Genomic DNA, 20,656 nt, shown 5'->3' with positions numbered 1-20,656 from the left:
GGCACAAACCTATTGATGTTGTGCAACAATAGGTTTGGTTTGGCTATGAATAACTGTTAAGTCCCATATGCAAATATTAACAAAGTTAGACTGTTGGTCAGTTTTCAGTCTCAATTACATCTGAGCAGACCAGAGACTGCCCAAAAGCAGTAGGTGGACAATAGCGGATTCTGGGTATACCTCACCTTCAGTCTAGATAAAATGAAGAAGACTGGGCTTGATGACTGAGATAAAGGTTTTCTGTGAAAGCTGACCAGACTGGACTGATTTCTGTCCAACTCTGCTATCAGATATAGCTGACAGGAATTAGCATGCATCCGATGTGTTTTGATACACATCTGATACAAACACAAGAGTCAGTCTGTGACTTAGGAGAAATGGCTTCATGCTGAGCCCACTGCTGAAAAGTGTTTGTTTGACACATTACAAATGATTACAGCCCTGACTCTGACCATCAGACAGAAACTCCAAAAGAAAGAAATCATCTAACAGTTTTATATTTTCAGTCTATATCATATTCAGCTATCTGTCTGAACCTAAACTTTTATCACATTTGTTTATATTTATCAAAATAACAATGATGAAAAGAACTTTGAAATAGTCTTCTTGGCAGAACATACTGTATGTCCTTCCATGAAGTCAGTCTCACGAACAAAAATATAGCTCTAAAATTAAACTTTCCCATTTAAGAAGGTGTTATGGTAAAAACATAATAATGAATAACAAAAGTACAATACGACTTAGGTTTTTGTACATTTAAAGACGGTCTCTTTTCCAAGGAAGAAGAGACGACTGCAGGCTTGTCACACAGGATAAAGGGAGCCGGGGGTGTCGGTGGGAAGTGGCAACAGCCGGGGCAGTCATCTGGCCACCCACCTCCACCTGGAGGTCTGCAACAAACACAAATACATCCTAACTATTCCCATTTTCATGCTTTACCAGCTGGTTAAAAATCTTGTGAGCTCAACGGACGAACACTGAATCTGTCTTAAAGTCATGTGCTTGTGTCCACAGCTGTGAGAGTCCTTCCTGTGGGAGGCATGATGTCGCCTCCTGTCGCTGCTGTGGCACCTGTAACACCTGGTTTGTATCAGACATGACAATAAAAATGTAAAACACAAACACACCAAACAGTCAAGCATGAGTTTCCATGCCTTCATCCTGTTTACTTGCTGTTTCTCCTCTAGAACACCAACAAGCTGTTTTGGCCCAGCAGCAGCAGGCGATTGTGAACCAGCAGGCCGTCATCATGGTAACTCCCCCGTTTGGATCCTTGTCTGTTTATCTGTGTCACTGCTGCTGCTGCCGTATAATTCCATGCATCATTTTCTTGTTGCCCAGGCACAGCAGATGACCATGCAAGCCATGGCCATGGTCAGCAGTCCTGTGTCGAGCCCACCGACGTCCCCCATCACCAGCCCTCCAATGAGTCCCGTACCCCATCATGCCCTCGCCAGCCCATACGCTGTCATGACTCCAAGTCCATATGCGAACATCCCGCCGAGCCCCTATGCGAACTTCACTCCGACTCCCTACACAGCAGCCGTGTTTCCCCCCAGCCCTTATCTTCCTTCTGCTCAGCGGGATCAGACTGAATCACAGCAAAACACTCAGCGCCCTGCTGATCTCCCGACTGAGCCTCAGGCCCAGCAGCAGCCTTGGGGCGCCTACCGTGACCCTCATCTCAGCTCTTCCAAAGCTGAGCCAGCACAACCAACATTTAAATTTCCTGTACAGGTCAGAGACTTTGACACCGTTTACACTGAGATGTTGCATTTTTTACGTCCTGAAAAATAGATGCAGGTTTTGTTTTGTGGGTAGAATAAATCCTTTATTTAAGGCTATTGGGAGAAAAAAATAAATTTTCAACTAGAAATTCAACTCTGATAGTTTACTGTTGTAATAATGCCTTGGAAATGTATTTACACCTCTTGACTTTTTCTCCTTTTTATTATATTTCGTCATACAACTCACTGAAATTCTGGACATTGTTCTTTGCTCAAGCTCAGTCAGATTGGATGGAGATTTTTGGGATTTTCAAATCTTGTAATTGTGACCTCCAACAAGCCTTCTTTCCTATTCCATTAATCTTCTCATCAACTCAAACAAGTTTTTCTGTGCTTAGTAGAGAAAATTATTCCTACAGCATAATGCTGCCACCACCATGTTTTATCGTGAGGATGGTGTGTTTTTTGTTTCATTCTCATCCATCCACCTGAATATCTCAGCAGTTAGTGTTGGCTTCTTAGCTGCTTCGCAGGTTACTGTGAATTTATTCAATGGCATGAAAATGGAGGGGATTGAACACAAATGCAGACCAAATTGTATCTATCTGTTACTTTTCACTTTGCTGTTATGTTATACTTTTGATTTTGGAATCACAAATAAAATGTGTAAAGCTCAAAGGGAAGGAATACATTTGTTGCTAATGTGTGCTTGATATTCTTTTGCCTACTGCTCCAACTAACTGCCAACACCAGTTGAGAAAATCCTCATTGATTTCTGTTCTTTTCTTCTTTTTTTTCAGACTCAGTCAGGCATAGACGGTGTTTCTGGAAGAAAAGCTCCAGGCGTCCCGGCTAACAAGGAACTGGCCAGGAAATTTGGTATGAGCATGTGAGAGGCAAAAGATCTCAAAAAATGAAATTCTCGTTCAAGTGATCCAAGCACAACAGAGAATCATCTGTGTCACTTTGGCATGGAACTGAGTGTGTGTGTGTGTATGTCAGCCCCAGTGGGGACGTCTCCTCCACCCCCTGCTGGAGAAGTAGTGAAGTATTCATCTCAGACTGCAGATCACATCGTCCCCAGCCAAGACATTCAAGGTGACTCATTTAAACAGTCATTATTTAAGGAACAGTTCCTTAAAAATGCTTCTGCATATCTTCAATATCTTGACACTTAGAGTTTGAATCTGGAAAAAAGAGACTAAATGTATTTAAATTTCTGTTATTTTAAAGCAATTATTAGAAGATATAACTCCCCGTCGCCACCAGCAGAACCACAACCAGCTGGTAAAAGGTCAGTTTGTATGCACACACACACGCACACATGCATGTGCATGCACAGACTCAAAGCTAAAGAGAGGGTTTCCACTTGGTCTCTGCAGGGTAATTACATAAAGCATGGCTCCAACTCAACACAGAAATGCTTGCTAGGCACAGAATCAAATTCCTTCTGAAGCTGTCCAGTTCATAGAATGAAATCAGAGAATCAGTGAGCAAACAGAACTCTGAACAAGGCTTTGAGCTTGAGAGAAGACTGAGAGCTTTTCTACCAGGGAAAATGGGTGGTAGAAGTTATTAACAGCAGGGTGCAAATAAGTGTTGGATGTGACATTTAAAAACAAAATAATAATAATAATAATTACCTAATGAACAAGACTTGTGAGAAATTTGAAATATTCAGCTCAATTAAAGATGAATTTATTAAACAAAATTTTCTGTGTCTTTTTTAGGGCTTCAAATAACTGTGGAGGTGTTGTAGCTTATAGATATTTTGGTGGATAAACTATGAAAATATTCTAGTGTGACGTTCCATTTTGTTTAGGAGACCAGATGGAAAGTTCAAGAAGCAGCAGACACCTCGTGATGAAGCTTTACAGATCCTCAAACCCCAGATGGACAATCCTCCTGCTCCACAGGTAAACTCCAACCTGCCTGAAATGAGCAGGCACATTTCAGATACACATAAACTCCCACGTTACAAAGAATTTCTACAGCATGGCTTCTTCCTTTCTGTCCAGTCCAAACATCCTGTCGGCCCAATACACTCTGCGTCTGCAATGAAGCAGTCGGGCATCAAACTCAACAGAGGCACAACGATGAGAGCTCCGGATCGGCCGCTTCCGAAACCTCCTCCAGGTGAGCACAGCTGCTAAAAACTGTTCTCCTTCATATGTTGTAGAGCAGGGGTGTCAAACTCCAGTCCTCGAGGGCCGCTGTCCTGCAGTTTTTAGATGTGCCACAGGTACAAAACACTGGAATAAAATTGCTTAATTACCTCCTCCTTGTTCTCCAGAGCCTTGCTAATGACCTAATTATTCTACTCAGGTGAGGTGCAGCAGAGGCACATCTAAAAGTTGCAGGACACCGGCCCTCGAGGACTGGATGTTGACACCCCTGTTGTAGAGGTTTAGACATTTTGGAGGCTTTTATTTATTTGTCTGTCTCATAAAGATTGATTTGTTTGTAATGTCAATTGAAAGTAATGCTTGACAAAGATCATATTGTTCAGCACTTTGCACTGTCACATCATCTGCACTTACCATAATTGGACCTGCTGCTTCTTCTTTGGTGTGGTTAAGTGCCTTTAGTTAATTTTAGTTGTATTTATTATTATTGTGTGTTTGTTTATTTTATATTGTATATATTTGACTTTTTGCACAGGAGTTGCAATAGAAATTTTGTTGAATCCTGTTCAATGACAATAAATACTATCTATTCTATTCTATTCTTTAATCTATGCAGTTTGTAGCCTTGTGATGACTTCTGAAAGATTACGGGAACCAGCTGACTTGTGATTTTCTCTCTAATGTTTCTCATTCCGTTGCTCAGATTGTATTTAAGATCATCTTATAGTTTCTCTGCTCATTTATGTTATTAAGCCAATGTCTTTTATGGTACTTGGAACTGGAATTACTTAATCTCTTATTTTAAGTTGTTTATAAAAATTTCAGCTCACAGATGGTTCAATGTCAACTAGAAGGTTTGAAAGCTTGATTTTATTTTTTATTTTTTTGTTTTCATCATTTACAAAAGTCTCTTATCATCAAAGGTCAAAATGCAGACCTTTGATCCATTTTGGCTTTCAGTGTGACTTTAACATGTGGTTCTCAAAGTGTAGGACTGGTATGAATGGTAGGACTTGGGCTCCTTCTAGTGTCAGTCAAAGGAATATGTTGAGATCCACTCTGCATGCTGCACAATTTTCATAGCAAATCAGCTGCGATGTAAATGTGAAAGTAACGAGTGCTTGAAGCAGTTTGTGATTTCAGATCCCCCCAAAAATATCTGCTTGAAAGTCAAGTGCCTAGGAGAATATTTTGAAAATACAAACACAGAGAGAGAGAAAAAAAACAGCTAAAATACCCCCAGGACATGACAGCTAGAAGCAGGATCCGAAGACAATAAGTGGCTGGGCTTTTAAAATAGGTCACTTCTTTCAGTTTCTTTCTTTGCACTATTAAAAAAAACATATAAATCATTCCAATTAGTTAAACATTTAAATCTGAGTCACATTTACACTGATCACAGTTGGAAATTTCACCAGTCATCTACACTCCACAAGAAAAAGAAAAGAAAAATGTCACAGTTTACTTTTGGTTCACCCCTCCAGCAACTCCAAAAAAAGGTGGATAATCTGAAGTGCTGTTTGTTACATAAATACTAACAGTCAAAACCGTTAGCTTCAAAACAAGTCGGTGAAGGGAAGCTAACCTCTTTACTGGAGTGAACCCAAAAATACAGGCACCAAGATTGGAGGCAAAAAGTATGCCCACTCCTTCTCTGCACCTCTCACTATGGTCAACTCAGCAGAACCTGATCCAAAGTCTCCAGGCTCTGCTTCCTCAGTGGAAGATGTGATGATGGGATAGAGGAGGTTTTCGAAGTACTCTGCCCAAGTCATTCTCCATAGCCTCTGTGAATTTCTCCCATACCCAAGTTTTTATCTTATTAACCATCTGAGCTGCATGCCGCTTGGACTGCCAGTACCCATCAGCTACTTTCGGGGTCCCATAGACCAAAAAGACCTGTTAAGTCTTTATCTTCAGCTTGACAGTTTCCCTTCCTTCTAGAGCCCATGAGCTGATTCTAGGATTGCTCTCCAAAATGGGGACTGACAACCTTGTGGTCACAACAATGAAGGCGGGGAACGTGGCTGACTGTGTGGGCCATGTTCCACCCACTTAATCCAAAATGTATCTGAAGCACTATCTTTGTAGTTCGTCAAGTGTCACTTTGAGCCCAACACTAAATTTGTCCTGTCCTGTGGTCTTTTGAGAGAGGTAGATGAACCCATTATAGCAAATGCTAGCTTCACAGTCCATATATAAGTGATATAAAACAGAAAAACTCCTGGCTTGTTCCGATCTACAACATCCTTCATTTTCAGTGTTTCAATTATTTAATTTTGAACTGCAAAGACTTCTTCTGGGGTATAATGTCTTCCTGGACGATACATTGCTGTAAAAAAAAAACTTTGTAAACAATGGCTTCTCTGCAAAAGGTTCAGATACTGTGATTCACTCTCCATGATTTAGACTTCGACACAATTCCTTCTGTCATCTCCAGAAATACTCAAATGACTGTAATTGCCGGTGAATCAGAGATGGACAAGAGGCTGAGTACAGAGAGCTGGTGGACTGCTTTGTGTTATGGAGGGAACAATCATCTCTTCTTAAATAAAACTAAGGAGTTGATTGTAGAGTTCAGAAGAAACAGGGTTAGATCAAATCCTATGGGAAAAGAAGTGGAGGTGGTTGAGGAGTATAAATACCTCGGTTTTCATCTGGACAACAAACTGGACTGGAGACGCAACAGTGAACCGTCTATAATAACGAACAGAGCAGACTGGACTTCCTGAGGAAGCTAAGATCCTTCAAAGTTTCCAGCAAGATGCTGCAGATCTTCTATCAGTCTGTTGCTGTGAGCATCATCTCTGCTACTGTCATCTGTTGGAGCAGCAACATCAAAGCCAGAGACATAAAAATCCTCAACAACCTGATAAAGAAGGCTGGTTTTGTTCTGGTTCTGTTCTATAGAACCTTTGGAGATGATAGAAGGATTCTTCATAAAATCAAGAAAATTATGGACAACCCTGACTAGGATTCATTTGGTATCCCTGTTTTGGGAAAGTGGAACAATCAGAAGCTTCTTCAGGTTCAGTGTGGTACAGGCCGCGTCAGGAGATCTTTCTTGCCGACAGCCATTATCATCTCAATGGTTCTTTGATGATGGCTTCCTTCGGGATTAATAAAGTGATTTTGAATTTAATTGAATTTTGCAATATCTCTGTAATGAGAAGTTTTTATCATTTTTTATGAATATCTGATATCTGATATAAAAACACGTTTTTTCCTCAAAAAAATTAAAATCCACTCAGTTTTTAAAATGCCTTGCAAAGTTCTGTGTTAGTAAATCCAAGTTTGATGTGGATTTTCCACTGTTAATTTATTATTTATTTTTTTTTATCCATGAAAGAGCACCTTGAAAAAAGGTGATTTCGATAGGTCTGCAAACTAGGTCATCTCAAGTTGAAGCAGAATGTTGTGTTGGTGTTGGTGTATGCATTCTGCATATTAAACATGTTTGTTGCAGTTTCTCGAGAGCTCCCAGTGGAGACGGAGACAATCCAGACACAGCTTCACCAGAGCACCAACCAGGAGCATTACACCTACACCAATGTGCCCTGGAGACTGTATCTCAGAAAGGAGGTTAGTACACAAATACAGGAACAAAAATAAACCATAGAACATCAGTGAAGGTTGATAAAGAGTACAAACATAAATGTACACAGTCATGGTAAAACAAAAAATTCTGTGATACTGCACAGAAACAGACTCCACATACTCTTTTCTTAATCAATAAAGATGAACCCAAATGAGATAAAACCTGACCTGAGCTTCTAGAAACATCTCTTCACAGAATTGACTTTTAAGACACACAAAAACAATCACTTTATCAGTTTCTCACTTTGTTATGTATGAATTTTATGTCACTCACTTTTACTACTAAATTATCACATTGAGGTCTAGTGACTAAAACACTTTGGGCTCCCTCGCTGAAGGTCCAGAAGCTGGAAAGGCTTTCTCCTATCTGTTTATTCAAACAGGCCATAATTGTGAAGTCTTCTATTGATTTGTACTGTCATAAACTTTAAGTTGCTAACTGAGAATGTTTCAGTTTAATTTTTCTTTGATTTAGAAACCAAAGAGCTTTCTAAAATTCCATCTGAACATTTCATAAACCTCCAATCCCGAGATGACTGGGAACTTTCATGTATAGTTTTCAATTGTGAATAGTCCTTCCCTCTGGAGAATGATGGACTTAATTTTTTTGGAAATGGTCATTGGGTTTAAACTTTTCCGAACTGGTGGGCAGTAACAATTGCTCCTGTATGGCTGCGTTCACACAGCAGGCAAATGCAACCCACATCCGACTATTTCACAGCAGTCTGAACAATCTGATTCCAATCCTTTCACACCATAGAAAAAATCTGATCTGTACTACTTCTATATTCCACAAACTGTTTGCTGCTGTGTGATATTCACATTTTTTTATGCACATGCATGTTACTTAAAGTCAAATGTACAACTAGGCAAAAAATGGGAGTTCAGCAAAAAAAATAAATGGAATGAGCATCAAGACCTGGTGTGAGAATATACTCTAAGGTTATTTCTGATGCCTTACCATATTGTCAGTTTGTTAACACGCAACTGCAACTCAGCAGCCCGCAGAGTTGCAGAAGCTGCAGAAACTACAAGAGTTTCTGCAGCTCTGCTGTGGCAGAGCTGCAGATGATTTGACTTTAGTCAAATCATTTTCAAAAAGTCTGCAAGAATAAGATTCCCTGCAGTGCAAAAACCCTACAATTGAGTAAGGGTATATTGTTTTTGTTTTTTTAACCATTACTGTAAATTTCTTTCTCTGCATTTCTGCAAATTACAGTGCAATAATAACAGTTTTCAATAAATAAATATTTCATCCCTCAGGTGTTTTATCCCAAAGACAGCTTCAACAATCCTTTGTTGCTAGATCTCATTTTCAAGCAGGTAAATCATATTCTTTCTTTTTATATTTCAAAGTACGGTATTTATTTTTTTAGTCCTACAAGTTCTCTTGATAACTGAATGATCACAGAGAAATTCAGCAAAAATCCTCCTCTTCTCTGCTTCATTCCGTTCCTCCAGATAGTGAATGACACCCTGTCAGAGGCATGTGTTCGCATCACCTGGGGTGAAAGGCAGAAAATGAAAGCCCTATTTGGTAGTCCTGTCTGTTTTTTCCTGTAGTTATTTTTCATGACTGCATTTCTCAAATAAGTACAACTCTGTGACATTCATGACTTTGTGTGTCTGTTTCTGTGAATGACATGACAGCCAAACATGGTGTGGAGCAGAATATGGATCCGGTGGAGGAACATGTGAAGAAAACGATCGTGACAGCAGCCAGGGAGACCTGGGAAATTTACTTCTCCCGACTCTTTCCTGCCTCTGTGAGTTTGGTGGAATGCTGTGCAATGCTAAAATTGCTTCGTACAACATATCAATTATCTAAGCTGTTCTCATTGGATGTGTGCAATCTCTCTGAGTGCAGGGAAGTGTAGGAACAGGTGTGCAAGTGTTGTCAGTGTCCCACAGTGGCATCAAATTACTGAAGACGGTGAAAAGCAGCGCATCAGCTCCTGACTACTTCAGAGTTCTTCGACCATACACGTAGGTGCATTTTTATGTTTATTTTTTATTTTTGCTTCTTATTAGCAGGTTTTAAAGATATGAAATAAAAACCATTAAATATTTATTTCACTGTGCAAAAATTTTACTCCAACCCTCATTTATTTCTACTTTTTTCAGCAAGTTTTTCATCTTTTAAACTAGTCTTTATTCTTGGTACTCAGGCAGTATCCAAGTCTTTCTTTTACATTGGCTGCTTTTTGTTTTAGCTTCAGTCATTGCTCCTGACAACATAAAAACATTTGACTGGTGGAGTCCACAAAATCTGTCTGATCTAAAAATGTGTAAAAGCATAAGTACACTCAAATATTTAAGAAATAGAGAAAACAGCCTACAAAGACATCATGCTGAATATGCAGCATCCATCCCAAGTTTTTAGCTTTGTAGTTTGAGGATTATTTTGTTGGAGCTAAAACTATTTTCTATCCATTTAATTTTATCTTTGCAGTTTTCTTTGGTGTTGGGAATCAGAACTCTAGGAACCAAAACGGTTATAGCAACCTCAGATGGTGACATGAAAATTCCTGGAAATCTAAATTGTAGTCAATTATTATTAATTCAATTATTAATAAAATTAAAATTCTTTGATTTAATCAGGGCACCAGTTCTAACAGACCTGGAATTATAAGCCTTTAATGAAGGAATGAATTCACAACACCAGCAGAAGAAACTCTTCACATCAAGGAGTAATCAATGACATGCCGATCTCTTACCAAATCTAAGAATTCATAACAAAACAGCCCAACTTTACAGCTGAATTATTCACATCTTTCTTTAACTATTGTACAATATAAATACTGATAAGACAAAAGGAAAATACTGACTAATAAAGGGAAATCAGATCAAATTGATCTGGAATATTGAAATCAAATAATTAAACAAAAAAGTCAGAAATGCAGCACAGAACTCAACCATTCTAGACTGAGGCCATCTTTAACATGGCCGACTTAAAACAGCATAGCAACATAAGACTAACGCAGCAACACATTAAGCAAGCATGTAACAGAAAGGCAATTTGCAATAAACTTAGTTTAAAATTCCTAATTCAGCCCAGATCATGGAACGACTAATAATAACTTTGAGTCGATTATCAGATCTAGTCAAAGCGATGTAAAAAATCCCCAAAAATTCTGTGCTCCATGGGAACACAGAGTCACGGGATACGCAGAACCCTTTCTAGAAGTTCTTCAGTGAACACTGAAGGTTTTGAAACAAATCTTGTTCCTGCCCAGTAAGTTAGAAGAAAAACGTTCAGAACTCTGATGTCTTTGGGATCAGTTCTTTTCTGATCAGCTCTAAGTTTTATTGTAGAGGGGCAGTTTGGCAGCTCAAGAAATTATTAGGAATTAGATTTGGTCAGTTTGTGGATAAAAATGGATTCCAACTGTATATTCAGGTAAAGAAATGCATTGAAATTGTATGTTTATAAGACATTACTTTTTACCAAGTTGGTATAACCTCCTAAACACCAGTGTAGGAGCCATATATACGTTGTTTAGAACTTAGTACAAAACATTATTTTGTGTTTAGGTGAGTTTAACTTTTTAGTCTTTTATTTGAAAAAGATAAGCATCTGTAATTGTATTGTGCTTAAGCTTGTTACGTGGTGCCTTTTGATTGGTTGTTGTCTGGTTAGTTTATAAAGACCAGAATTGCTTGCTCTTTGTAGAAGTCTGGCACCTGGAGTAACACAATCTTTTGACCGTCACTTTCTGTGTTTTGAATCTGTTTTTTTTTTTCTTTTTGCTCAGTAAAGACTTAAAGATGACCGCTGGATTCAAGACCTCTTTATTTTTTAAGAAGAAATGTGTCGCGTACAAAAGAGCTTTAAAGGGCTAAATTAGTGAGAGCTTGCCACACTTACAACCAGATTAGAACTGCCTTATGGGGTCAACAATTTTTGGAAAAGCTAACAAAGCTTTAGCTTAAGGCAATTGTGACCTACTGTCAGCTCCTATGTGTACCTTGTTTTATTAGTTATCTTGCCCCATCTTTAAACTGAAATACTAAACGAATCTCAAAAATCCAATCTGAAGAGCACTGAGTAAATCCACCAACCTGCTCCAAAGAACTCTGACTGACATTAGTATCCTAAGCTTTTGTTAGAGTAAATATGCATTATTAGTATTTAGGATTACAGAGAAAATGAGAAAATGAGAATGTGTGTTGATGCCCTGATCCACTCCATGCCTTATGTGGAGTTCCTTTTTGGCTTTTCTGACCATATCTCACATTCATGCATCTTCTTGGATACAAGCAGTGGGAAGTTCCTCCATCCATGAGTCACATCTCCCCCACGTTGCGCATCCTCAGCCGGTGCCAGGCATATTGCTCTCTTTGAACTGAAGTAGCTATATCCAATTGTCTGGAGGAAGCCTCCAGATTTCAGGCTGGAAAGTTTTTCTATATTAGAAAGGGTTAACGTCTGACCCTTCAGTGTGTTTCTGCATTTTAAGGAGTCAGTTGCTTGCTTGTATTTTTCCACAACTGGAATTTATAGTGACAGTGGTTGAAGGAGTTTTCTCTGATATGGTAAATTAAGTGTGGATGAATCAGTTATGTACTTTACTCCAGCTCCATCAGACAGTTTGAGGTCAAACATTTGGTAAAGTGTTACAAGAAAGTTTGGATTCCTGGAAGGGATTTATTAAAAGAAATAATAGATGGTTCAAAACTGACGCAGCAAGCATATGCCCCACACTATAATGTTTATTTGATCTTTATTGTACTGAGCGGTTAGGATCCAGATAAGCGGTGCATATTTTGAACTAATGCTGCTTGTCCTTCTTTCTGTCTCAGATATGCAGACATCCTGTTTGTGACAATCCCCTCTGAGAACATGCTGGAGTTCAATCTGACCAATGAGAAGTTGATCCTGTTCTCCGCCAAGGCTTTACAAGTCAAACATCTCATAGATGCTTTCATCAATGAGATCAAAAAGGCAAGATGGGTCACAGTATACCAATGTACATACAACTCACCGGCCACTTTATTAGGTACACCTTGCTCGTACCGGATTTAAGTTTTTCCAATCTTATATTCTCCAATTTTTTGGTGAGCTTGTGTGATTAAATGTAGCCTCAGTTTCCTGTTCTTAGCTGACAGGAGAACTCGGTGTGATCTTCTGTTGCTTTAGCACATCTGCCTCAAGGTCTGACGTGTTGTGCTTTTTGTTTTTTGTTGTTTTTTTGGGGAGCGTTGAGGGGGTTTAGTCAGACTTCTTTGGGCTCTAATGTCCCTTATGTGAAAGCACGCTGACAGGAAAAGCGGCAAATATCATCGGGTCCGGGAATTGAACCCGCGACAGCCTCAAGGGCTGCAAATGTAGGTTGTGATATCCCCTATGCCATCACAGCACGCCCAAGTGGTTATTTTAGTTACAGTTTGAATCAGTCTGGCCATTCTCCTCTGACCTCTGGCATCAACAAGGCATTTGTGCCCACAGAAATGCCACTCAGTGGATATTTTCTCTTTTTTGGACCATTCTCTGTCAACCCCATAGACAGTTTTGCTTGAAAATCCCAGTAGATCAACAGTTTCTGAAATACCCAGACCAGCCCGACTGCCACCAACAACCACGCCACATTCAAAATCACTTAAATCACTTTCCTTCCTCATTCTGATGCTCAATTTGAACTGCAGTAGACCGTCTTGACCATGTCTATATGCCGAAATGCTTTGAGTTGTTACCATGTGATTGACTGATTCGACATTTGCATTAATGAGAAGTTGCACATGTGTACCTAAAAAAGTGGCCTGAGACTATAAATCACAGTCATATAATTCTTTAAAGATTGCAACCAATGTGTACAATTTCAGCTAAAGAAAATTGCTTTGAGGTGTTGAATAATTTAAATGATTTTGAATCACAAATCAGAGCTGATTAAGGAAAATTGGCCGATTCTGATCACTGAACAACTAATCGATACTTTACTACTAATACAAGCATGCAATAACTGATTATCTGGGTACTGGCTTCCTGAACAGGACTCCGATTACGTCATCGCAGAGCGTAACTTTGTGACAGATGATCGATCGATGCTCAGTTTCCATAAAGGTGACATCATCAGATTGCAGGTTATGGACGGGCTACAGAAAGGTCAGACACTGATTCATGAGCATCCTGGCTGAAAACTGTGATGAGAAATTTATAGATATTCTCTCCTTTAGGTTACAGCTATGGCTGTGTGGTGAGGAAGAAGGTTGTGTTTTTGGAAGAGCTTAAAAGGGACACTGAAGACTTTGGTGAGTTGTTGAACAAAACAATAGCTCTTCTCTTCATGCATTGTGCTTCATTTTATTGCAAAATGTAAACATGCTGAAATATTTACACCCATAATAACTAGAAAATCCCATCTGAGCATTCCAACCTTAAATCTGAACTAAATGCATCTCTCCATCTGGAGGTGACAATTGACATGGAGGCTTTGCCACTTTGCTCACTGAATCCTGCCAATTTGAGATCATCTCAAGATAAGAGATGTTCCCTGATTTCAAAACTTAGGCTGCTCTTGTAATTCCAGTCTCTAGTGAGGCTGCAAAGTGTGGAGTCAGCCTCCACAACAATATCAAACCCTGAGACCTTTTATTAGGCACAATTGGGTAATCTATGTCCATATTCATATTTTGAGTGTGAGTTACATGTATCTGCTTGATGTGTGATTGCAGGATGTGGATTCTCTGTTCTGCTTGTTGAATATCAATTAGGGCTGTCAACGTTCACACATTAAACCATGCGATTAATCTGAAAATTTTAATGCCTAAATATTACATAACGCAGCTTAATCAAACTACTATTTTGACCTAAAAGCTTCTGTCCCACCAGTGCATTATGGGCTCGATACACAGGGAGCAACGAATAACTGCGAAAGGTGAATGTTTTCTGAGACAGCAGACAGCAGCAAAAGTTGAACATTTCAAATTTTATGTATTTAGAATTAATTAAATCATTTACTTTTATTTTTCTTTATTTTTGAAATCAGAAATCTTTCATGTCATGCAAAATAAAATTTGTTGATAACCAGAGAGGCTGAGGCCATCAGTGGGTGGTACCTAATGGTTCGAATTGGAAACTAAAAGCTATGATTGTATTTTGCCTCTTGAACATTTGTAGATTTTTTTCATGTAATTTATTTAGACTTCAATTTATTTGATTGGGATTTCATATGATTGACTGACAGAAGGTCATGTATGGTTTCAAAATCTTTACATAAACATCTGAAAAATGCGGTATGTATTTACATTGATCACCTCTGATTCAGTTCTTTTTCGAAACACTTACCTGCAATTACTGATGTTAGTTATTGAGTTATGTGTCTATAAGCTTCAGAAATCTAGAAACTTTTCCATTTGTCTTATGCAAAATAATTCAAACTTAGACAGAGACAGTCTAATGAACATAAACATTTAGTGGTTTCAACATAAAAGCAAGAAGTATGAATACTTCTTTTTGAAGGTACAGTAAATCATGGCTGCTTGTTTGCAAATAAAAAACAAGGAGTCGAGAGCTGAGGACAGTGCTGTCCATCATGACAGCAGTAAATCATCTTTTGCAAGGTTATCAACCCCAGACAGGAGTGGAATTGGCAGATAATGATCTGACATGCAGTAAGAAGAAAGCAGACAGTGATGAGAAGAAATTGTGTGTGTCTCTCTGTAAATCTTTCCTGCATTTGTGTGTCAGGTTGGAAGTTTGGAGCCGTGTTTGGCCGCTCCGGGGCATTCCCCACAGAGTGTGTCCACTCCGTTGCTCCTCCTGATTTCCTATCGCTGCCGCTGGACCGAAAGGCAGAGCCTCGAGGCGGAGCTGACCAGTTTGCCGTGTCGTCAGCCATTGCTGTTGCTGTGGCCTCCACCATGGCTGCACATGAAATAGATCAAACGATTGAGGTTCCCAGACACAAACGCCCTCCAAGATGCTGTTTATTTTTTATTTCTGCCAAACTCACTTCTAATCTCTGTCTTTAGAGAGTTTCACTTGATGCCTTCCCTGATGGAGAGCCTGATGAGAGGGTACTGCAGGACAGTAAATATGATATGATAGAGTTTGCCAAGAAGTACTTCAGGCAGGCACCGAATGGACACAGGTGAGACTGAGACACACTCAGGCAGCTAGACAGTCAAATCCTCTGTTAATATCCAGAAACATCAGTTAAGTTATAACGTTAACAGAAGAGCTACAAAATTTTGAAATACCATAAACTCAGTGTAGAATTTAATTTTTCATCACCTGAGGCAATGGGTGAATGTCATGAGATACAATTAATTTCTTTCGATTGTTTCCAATCAATCAGCCTGTCTTGTATTCTTTTAAAAGATTCTAAGCTTTAGTTGCATGCCTTGTTTTTAGTGTTGCTTTTATTTTTTTAATAGAAATTTGATCTATGGTTACTTTTCTGCTATGTGTACACGCAACATCCAGTAACAGGTCAGAAAATGAGTCAAAAATGATCCAAAGCCCAAATAAAACTTCAAGACATCTTCAGCAGGCTGAAAGAACTTATGATGAAGACTTCCTCAAAACATTTCAATACATGTTGATTCTGTGAGAGAAAAATGTGGTAAAGCAGAATTACACTTGATCATTGTGTAATTACATTTGATCAATGTTGTGAATGACAATGCTGTTTGCATGTGAAATAAAGGTTGTTTCTTTTTTAAGATTCTTTATTGGATAATGTTGAGCTATTTGAACGAAACAAAAATAATTGACCTAGGGGAGATCAACAGTCTGAAACACAGATAGGACATTGCTTTTCAAGCAATAAGTCGATTTTCTTTTTTGGTGTTCAAATTTTTTATTGGGAAAAGAAGCAAATGGCATTAAAAAGATGTTGGTCAGGACTGTGAAAATCAAATGCATTTGTCACAATGACCAGAAGATCTAGTTCCTTTTCTATAGAAGTACTTGAAACAAGCAAGTATCCAGCTATATTGAAGGTCATAAATTGTCATTTTAGTGCAGGGTTTTTTGGGGGTTTTTTGTGCTATTGTTTTTGAACATTGTTGAAATATAAATGCATTTTGATGTGTCTGTCCTCAGCGATTCCATGAAGAGCAAAGGCAAAAGGAACGATTTCAGGGAGCCTACTGACATGATCAAGTTCTCCAAGGTGCTTTTTACTGTCTTTCACATACTAACATCAATGATGTTTAGGTGACATTTTGTTCAACTGATTTGTCCTTGCAGAACCCTCTGACTGAGTCTCTGATAGAGTTCACAGATGAAGCTATGAACCGAGTAGCAGCTGATCTGTACCTGTGTAAGTTGTCGACTTCTCTCCACCGGTTACACGATTTAGGTTCAGTATTGTCAAAATGAGAGAATCCTGAGATATTATACTTTTTCACTTGCACCTTTGAAAGTTTTTTGAATGTTTATGGGACCAGGCTAATTTTTTTTAATTTCCATTAGAATAACTTTTTTTATTGTTACTGATAGCATTTTTTTCTTTTAATATTTTATTTTTGTGGTTGAAATGAGTTTCCTAAAAAATATTTTATTAAAGAATTATTTATTTTTATTTTATTTAAAATGTATTTGAGATTTTCTTAATTTGCTTTGATGTAAAAAGAAACAAACAATAATAAACGCTATTCGGTGTGTTTGCTTTTTGCGTGATTCATCACCTAACTGTGATGATAAAATCACAGTTTGAACTACCAGTTATGCTGGTAGTTCATTATTACATTACTGGTGGTAGTAGTATGTCAGTATCTTATTAAGGCAGCCTTGTTCACCAGGCTAGGTGAGATGCTACAGATGTCGGTTTGTGGAAATTAAGCCTTCAAGTTAATGCGTTTCGAAAGTGCTAACTGCTTAGCTTCCTGATCCTGTCTTTTGTCAAGCTGACCAGACTGACAAGTTAATCCTACACCAAACCAGGAGTTCTGTCAAATCCCCATCACTTCTTCCAGTGCTGCAGGAAGTGAACAAACCACAGTTCTTATTCTGAACTGAATTGGATCCCTTTCTACCTTCCTTTTACTCTCATCAAAGAGCTGAACTGCCTTGGCTAAGAAAAAATATTTGTGGGGATTTCATGCAGATTAAATTTCAAGTATATATTTTTGTAAATATTATCAGATACAATTCACTATATTTTACAATGTTTGGCTGTCTGTGTGTGTTTACAAGGTACCACTTCACTCCAGCAGTCAAAGAATATTCCAATCTGGCTTCTTTAATAACTAACTCATATAAATATTTGAAATATACATCCATTTATATTTTCATAGTTTTTTTTTTTTTGTGTAATATTGTTTCATTGGAAAAATTATCTCTGCACAATGTGTAAAGCGATCTTTATTTGTATGTCTGGGTGAGTTTGGAAAGAGAAAAATAACAAAAATCTGTCCTTCCATATATTCACCCGCGAGTCTACAACCTTCCACCCATTAAAATCTGTCAGTATGTCTCCAATGAACAATTGTGTTTATTGGTAGAGCTAGAGTGAAAAATTAATTATTGAAATAATAGAAACTTAAAATCATCTGGGACTGCCCCAAAGTGACTTTAATAGACTGTAAAGTTTACAAATAATATTTAGCTACATAAATGAAATTTGAACACTTATATTAGTCAGGCATTTGCTAACTGAAAATGTGTATGAATTGTGAGGGTATCTTTAATTTATGTATATGTGTGCCTGGTGGAATATCTCTAGGGATTATGCGCTTCATGGGGGATTCTCCATCAAGGGGTTCATCAGAACAGGAGGTGGTCAACATGTTCCTTAAGGTAAATATGTTCATTATCAATTTCCCTCACTATAGAGTACATGATGCCCACCAAGGAATAAGCTCTCACTGTTTTTTTTTTACATTCTACTGCACAGAAACCTGACAGAAGCACTGGGACGTGATAAAAACTTATTATAGGACAGAAACGCAAACACCCACAGGGCAGTGTTCATAGTTGGGGATTTTAACCATTGTAATTTTAGGACTTTGTTGTAAGCATATAGGTAGTAAAGTACTTTTCCCACAGAGAAGAAAACATACTGGATCACAATGTCAAGGGGGCTTATAAGGCTACACCATGTCCCCATTAAACATCTGTATTCACATAGACATGTGTAATGACCTCATTTCCCCTAACAAACATATTGCCTTAAACCCCAACAAATCTCAATTAATGTGGAGGATCTGCAAACCTACTACAAGGTGTATACCTTAGGCAACAACAACAAATACCACAAAAAATAAGGTATGACCTGCACAGAGCTATTAAAGGGACAAAAAAAATAAGACAGATCCTGCTTGGATGGTGGCTGTAGATGTGGCAGGGGCTAAAAGAAAAGATTTTTTGCTTAATGAATTCAATTAATCCTATGCATGATTTGAGGCTCGCATCACCAAGCCAGTAGACAGAAATGAGTCACTTTTGTGCACATCTTCTGTTCATTAACTACATCTTACCTTTTAACACCACCTTACTAGCTAAGCTCACCAACAATCTCCGCTTCTTTGGGCTGCCATCCAACCTCTGCACTGATTCTGAACTTTTTAACGGGCAAACCACAGCCAATTAAAGAGCTGGATGATCATCCAGCCAGATGATCATCAACACAGGAATTCCACAAGGCTGTGTGCTGAATCCCATGCTGTACCCTATTCACATAATGACCACCCAGCCAAACACTAGGTTATCAAATTTGTTGATGATACCACAGTCATTGGACTTCTCTCTGAGAGAGATGAAGTAACGTGCAATGTTACCTCAATAGTAATGTCCTATTTTCCTTCCTTATCTGTGTTTAATCGCAGCACCCTGCGTCTAATTATGCTGCTAATAATAAGTTATGTCTGGCATTTGTGTTGCTCCTATTCCTGCATTCCCTAAACTGAAAACTTTGAAAGAATTGAATTATAGACCAACATTTTTTTTCGTTATGCTTTTAATTTTCTCTCAAGTTTTTCATGTTCTGGCACAGATTACTTACCTGCTGTATGTAGCTAAGTGAGCATTCCTCAAAAAGATTGCTCCAGTCATTCTGCTAGTTCAACTTAAACACTGAGATTTCTAAGCTACAGAATGTAATATTGTATTAGATGTCAAAGGTTAATGTTATTATTTTGCAGGAAGGAACTCCACCTAAAGTCTTGTGGGGTGTTTTGTGTTGACATTTATTTGCTCCCCTTAGCTCATTGGAGAATTCACTTTAATGAGGGATGAAGCTTACTGCCAGCTCCTCAAACAACTTACTGCCAACACCAGCTCCAAACCGTAAGTTGGCTGGCCACACACAAACCCTCAGAGCATGGCTCTTTGGTGATTACCTCTGTGATTCTGAGCATCTCTGTGCTTGCTTGTGCTTTGCAGCGATAGTTGCCAACGAGGTTGGAGGCTGCTGTACATCCTAGCTGCCTACCATCGCTGCTCTGAAGTCCTCAAGCCTTTCCTGTTAAAATACCTGCAACAGGCTTCTCGCAGTGCAGGAGCACCATATCAAGGTAGAAAAAAAAATACACAAATATCAAGTGGGAGTATGCTGCAAATGTTGCAATCAGTGTGAAATATGTACTGCACTTTTTTTCAGGCATTGCTAAAGCATGTGAACAAAATCTGAAGAAGACGTTTGTGTATGGCGGTCGGATTGTTCCACCCAGCAGCATGGAGCTGAAAGCTATGATGGTTCGGGCCTCTATTAATTCATCTGCTTTTAGGCCAAAAAAATTTTTAATCCTTATTACAGATAAGATGGAGAATAATATAATTTTATACACACAAAAACAGAAGAAAATAAGTGTCAAATGGACAGATCTGAATTATGAAAGAGTATTCTAATACACTCACTTTTACCATCTACATACACTGTGTTCCAAATTTTTATGAAAGTGATATTTTTTCAGATTTTCTTAAATGGTCAATGTAAATGATGGTCAGTCATGAACTATTACAGTATGAATAAAATTTATCCACTACTAATCCACTACTGCATTCATCTGCACAGTAGTCATCAGTGAACAAGTCTGTTTGAAAATGAATCTTCATGAATGGCTGGGCCTACTGCGACCGTTTCTGCTTGTGAGCTCTGGTTAGGGGCCCAATAGTCAGTTCATGCACCACAAGCCTCTGAAGGATTCTCCACCTTGAGGTTCCACAGGCACCAGCAGCTTCAAATAACCTTTTGCTGCTTTGTAAAGGCATTTCAACAGCTGCTCTCTTTATCTGATGAATTTGTCTAACAGAAACCTTCC

At 38.6% G+C, this 20,656-nt stretch overlaps 1 protein-coding gene across 1 annotated transcript in view; it reads left to right on the top strand.

Annotated features, from left to right (window-relative positions):
* Positions 1-20,656, top strand: part of myo15ab (myosin XVAb) — a 66,660-nt gene that overhangs the window by 39,874 nt on the left and 6,130 nt on the right. The window contains exons 44-68 of the mRNA XM_055056521.1: positions 780-888; positions 1,015-1,083; positions 1,188-1,252; positions 1,342-1,737; positions 2,528-2,606; positions 2,730-2,825; positions 2,961-3,021; positions 3,550-3,643; positions 3,746-3,863; positions 7,320-7,435; positions 8,714-8,773; positions 8,912-8,987; positions 9,101-9,216; positions 9,318-9,436; positions 12,254-12,395; positions 13,442-13,553; positions 13,625-13,699; positions 15,138-15,343; positions 15,422-15,540; positions 16,497-16,566; positions 16,644-16,716; positions 18,121-18,194; positions 19,600-19,682; positions 19,779-19,909; positions 19,996-20,090. Coding sequence (XP_054912496.1) covers positions 780-888; positions 1,015-1,083; positions 1,188-1,252; positions 1,342-1,737; positions 2,528-2,606; positions 2,730-2,825; positions 2,961-3,021; positions 3,550-3,643; positions 3,746-3,863; positions 7,320-7,435; positions 8,714-8,773; positions 8,912-8,987; positions 9,101-9,216; positions 9,318-9,436; positions 12,254-12,395; positions 13,442-13,553; positions 13,625-13,699; positions 15,138-15,343; positions 15,422-15,540; positions 16,497-16,566; positions 16,644-16,716; positions 18,121-18,194; positions 19,600-19,682; positions 19,779-19,909; positions 19,996-20,090 — 2,754 coding nt within the window. The remainder of the gene's footprint in view (positions 1-779; positions 889-1,014; positions 1,084-1,187; positions 1,253-1,341; positions 1,738-2,527; positions 2,607-2,729; positions 2,826-2,960; positions 3,022-3,549; positions 3,644-3,745; positions 3,864-7,319; positions 7,436-8,713; positions 8,774-8,911; positions 8,988-9,100; positions 9,217-9,317; positions 9,437-12,253; positions 12,396-13,441; positions 13,554-13,624; positions 13,700-15,137; positions 15,344-15,421; positions 15,541-16,496; positions 16,567-16,643; positions 16,717-18,120; positions 18,195-19,599; positions 19,683-19,778; positions 19,910-19,995; positions 20,091-20,656) is intronic.

This window comes from Poeciliopsis prolifica, unplaced genomic scaffold (genome assembly GCF_027474105.1).
Source record: "Poeciliopsis prolifica strain line A6 unplaced genomic scaffold, Auburn_PproV2 SCAFFOLD045, whole genome shotgun sequence".
NCBI lineage: Eukaryota > Metazoa > Chordata > Actinopteri > Cyprinodontiformes > Poeciliidae > Poeciliopsis > Poeciliopsis prolifica.
The sequence above is the reverse complement of the archived record's forward strand: the minus strand, read 5'-3'. Positions and strand labels throughout refer to the sequence as shown.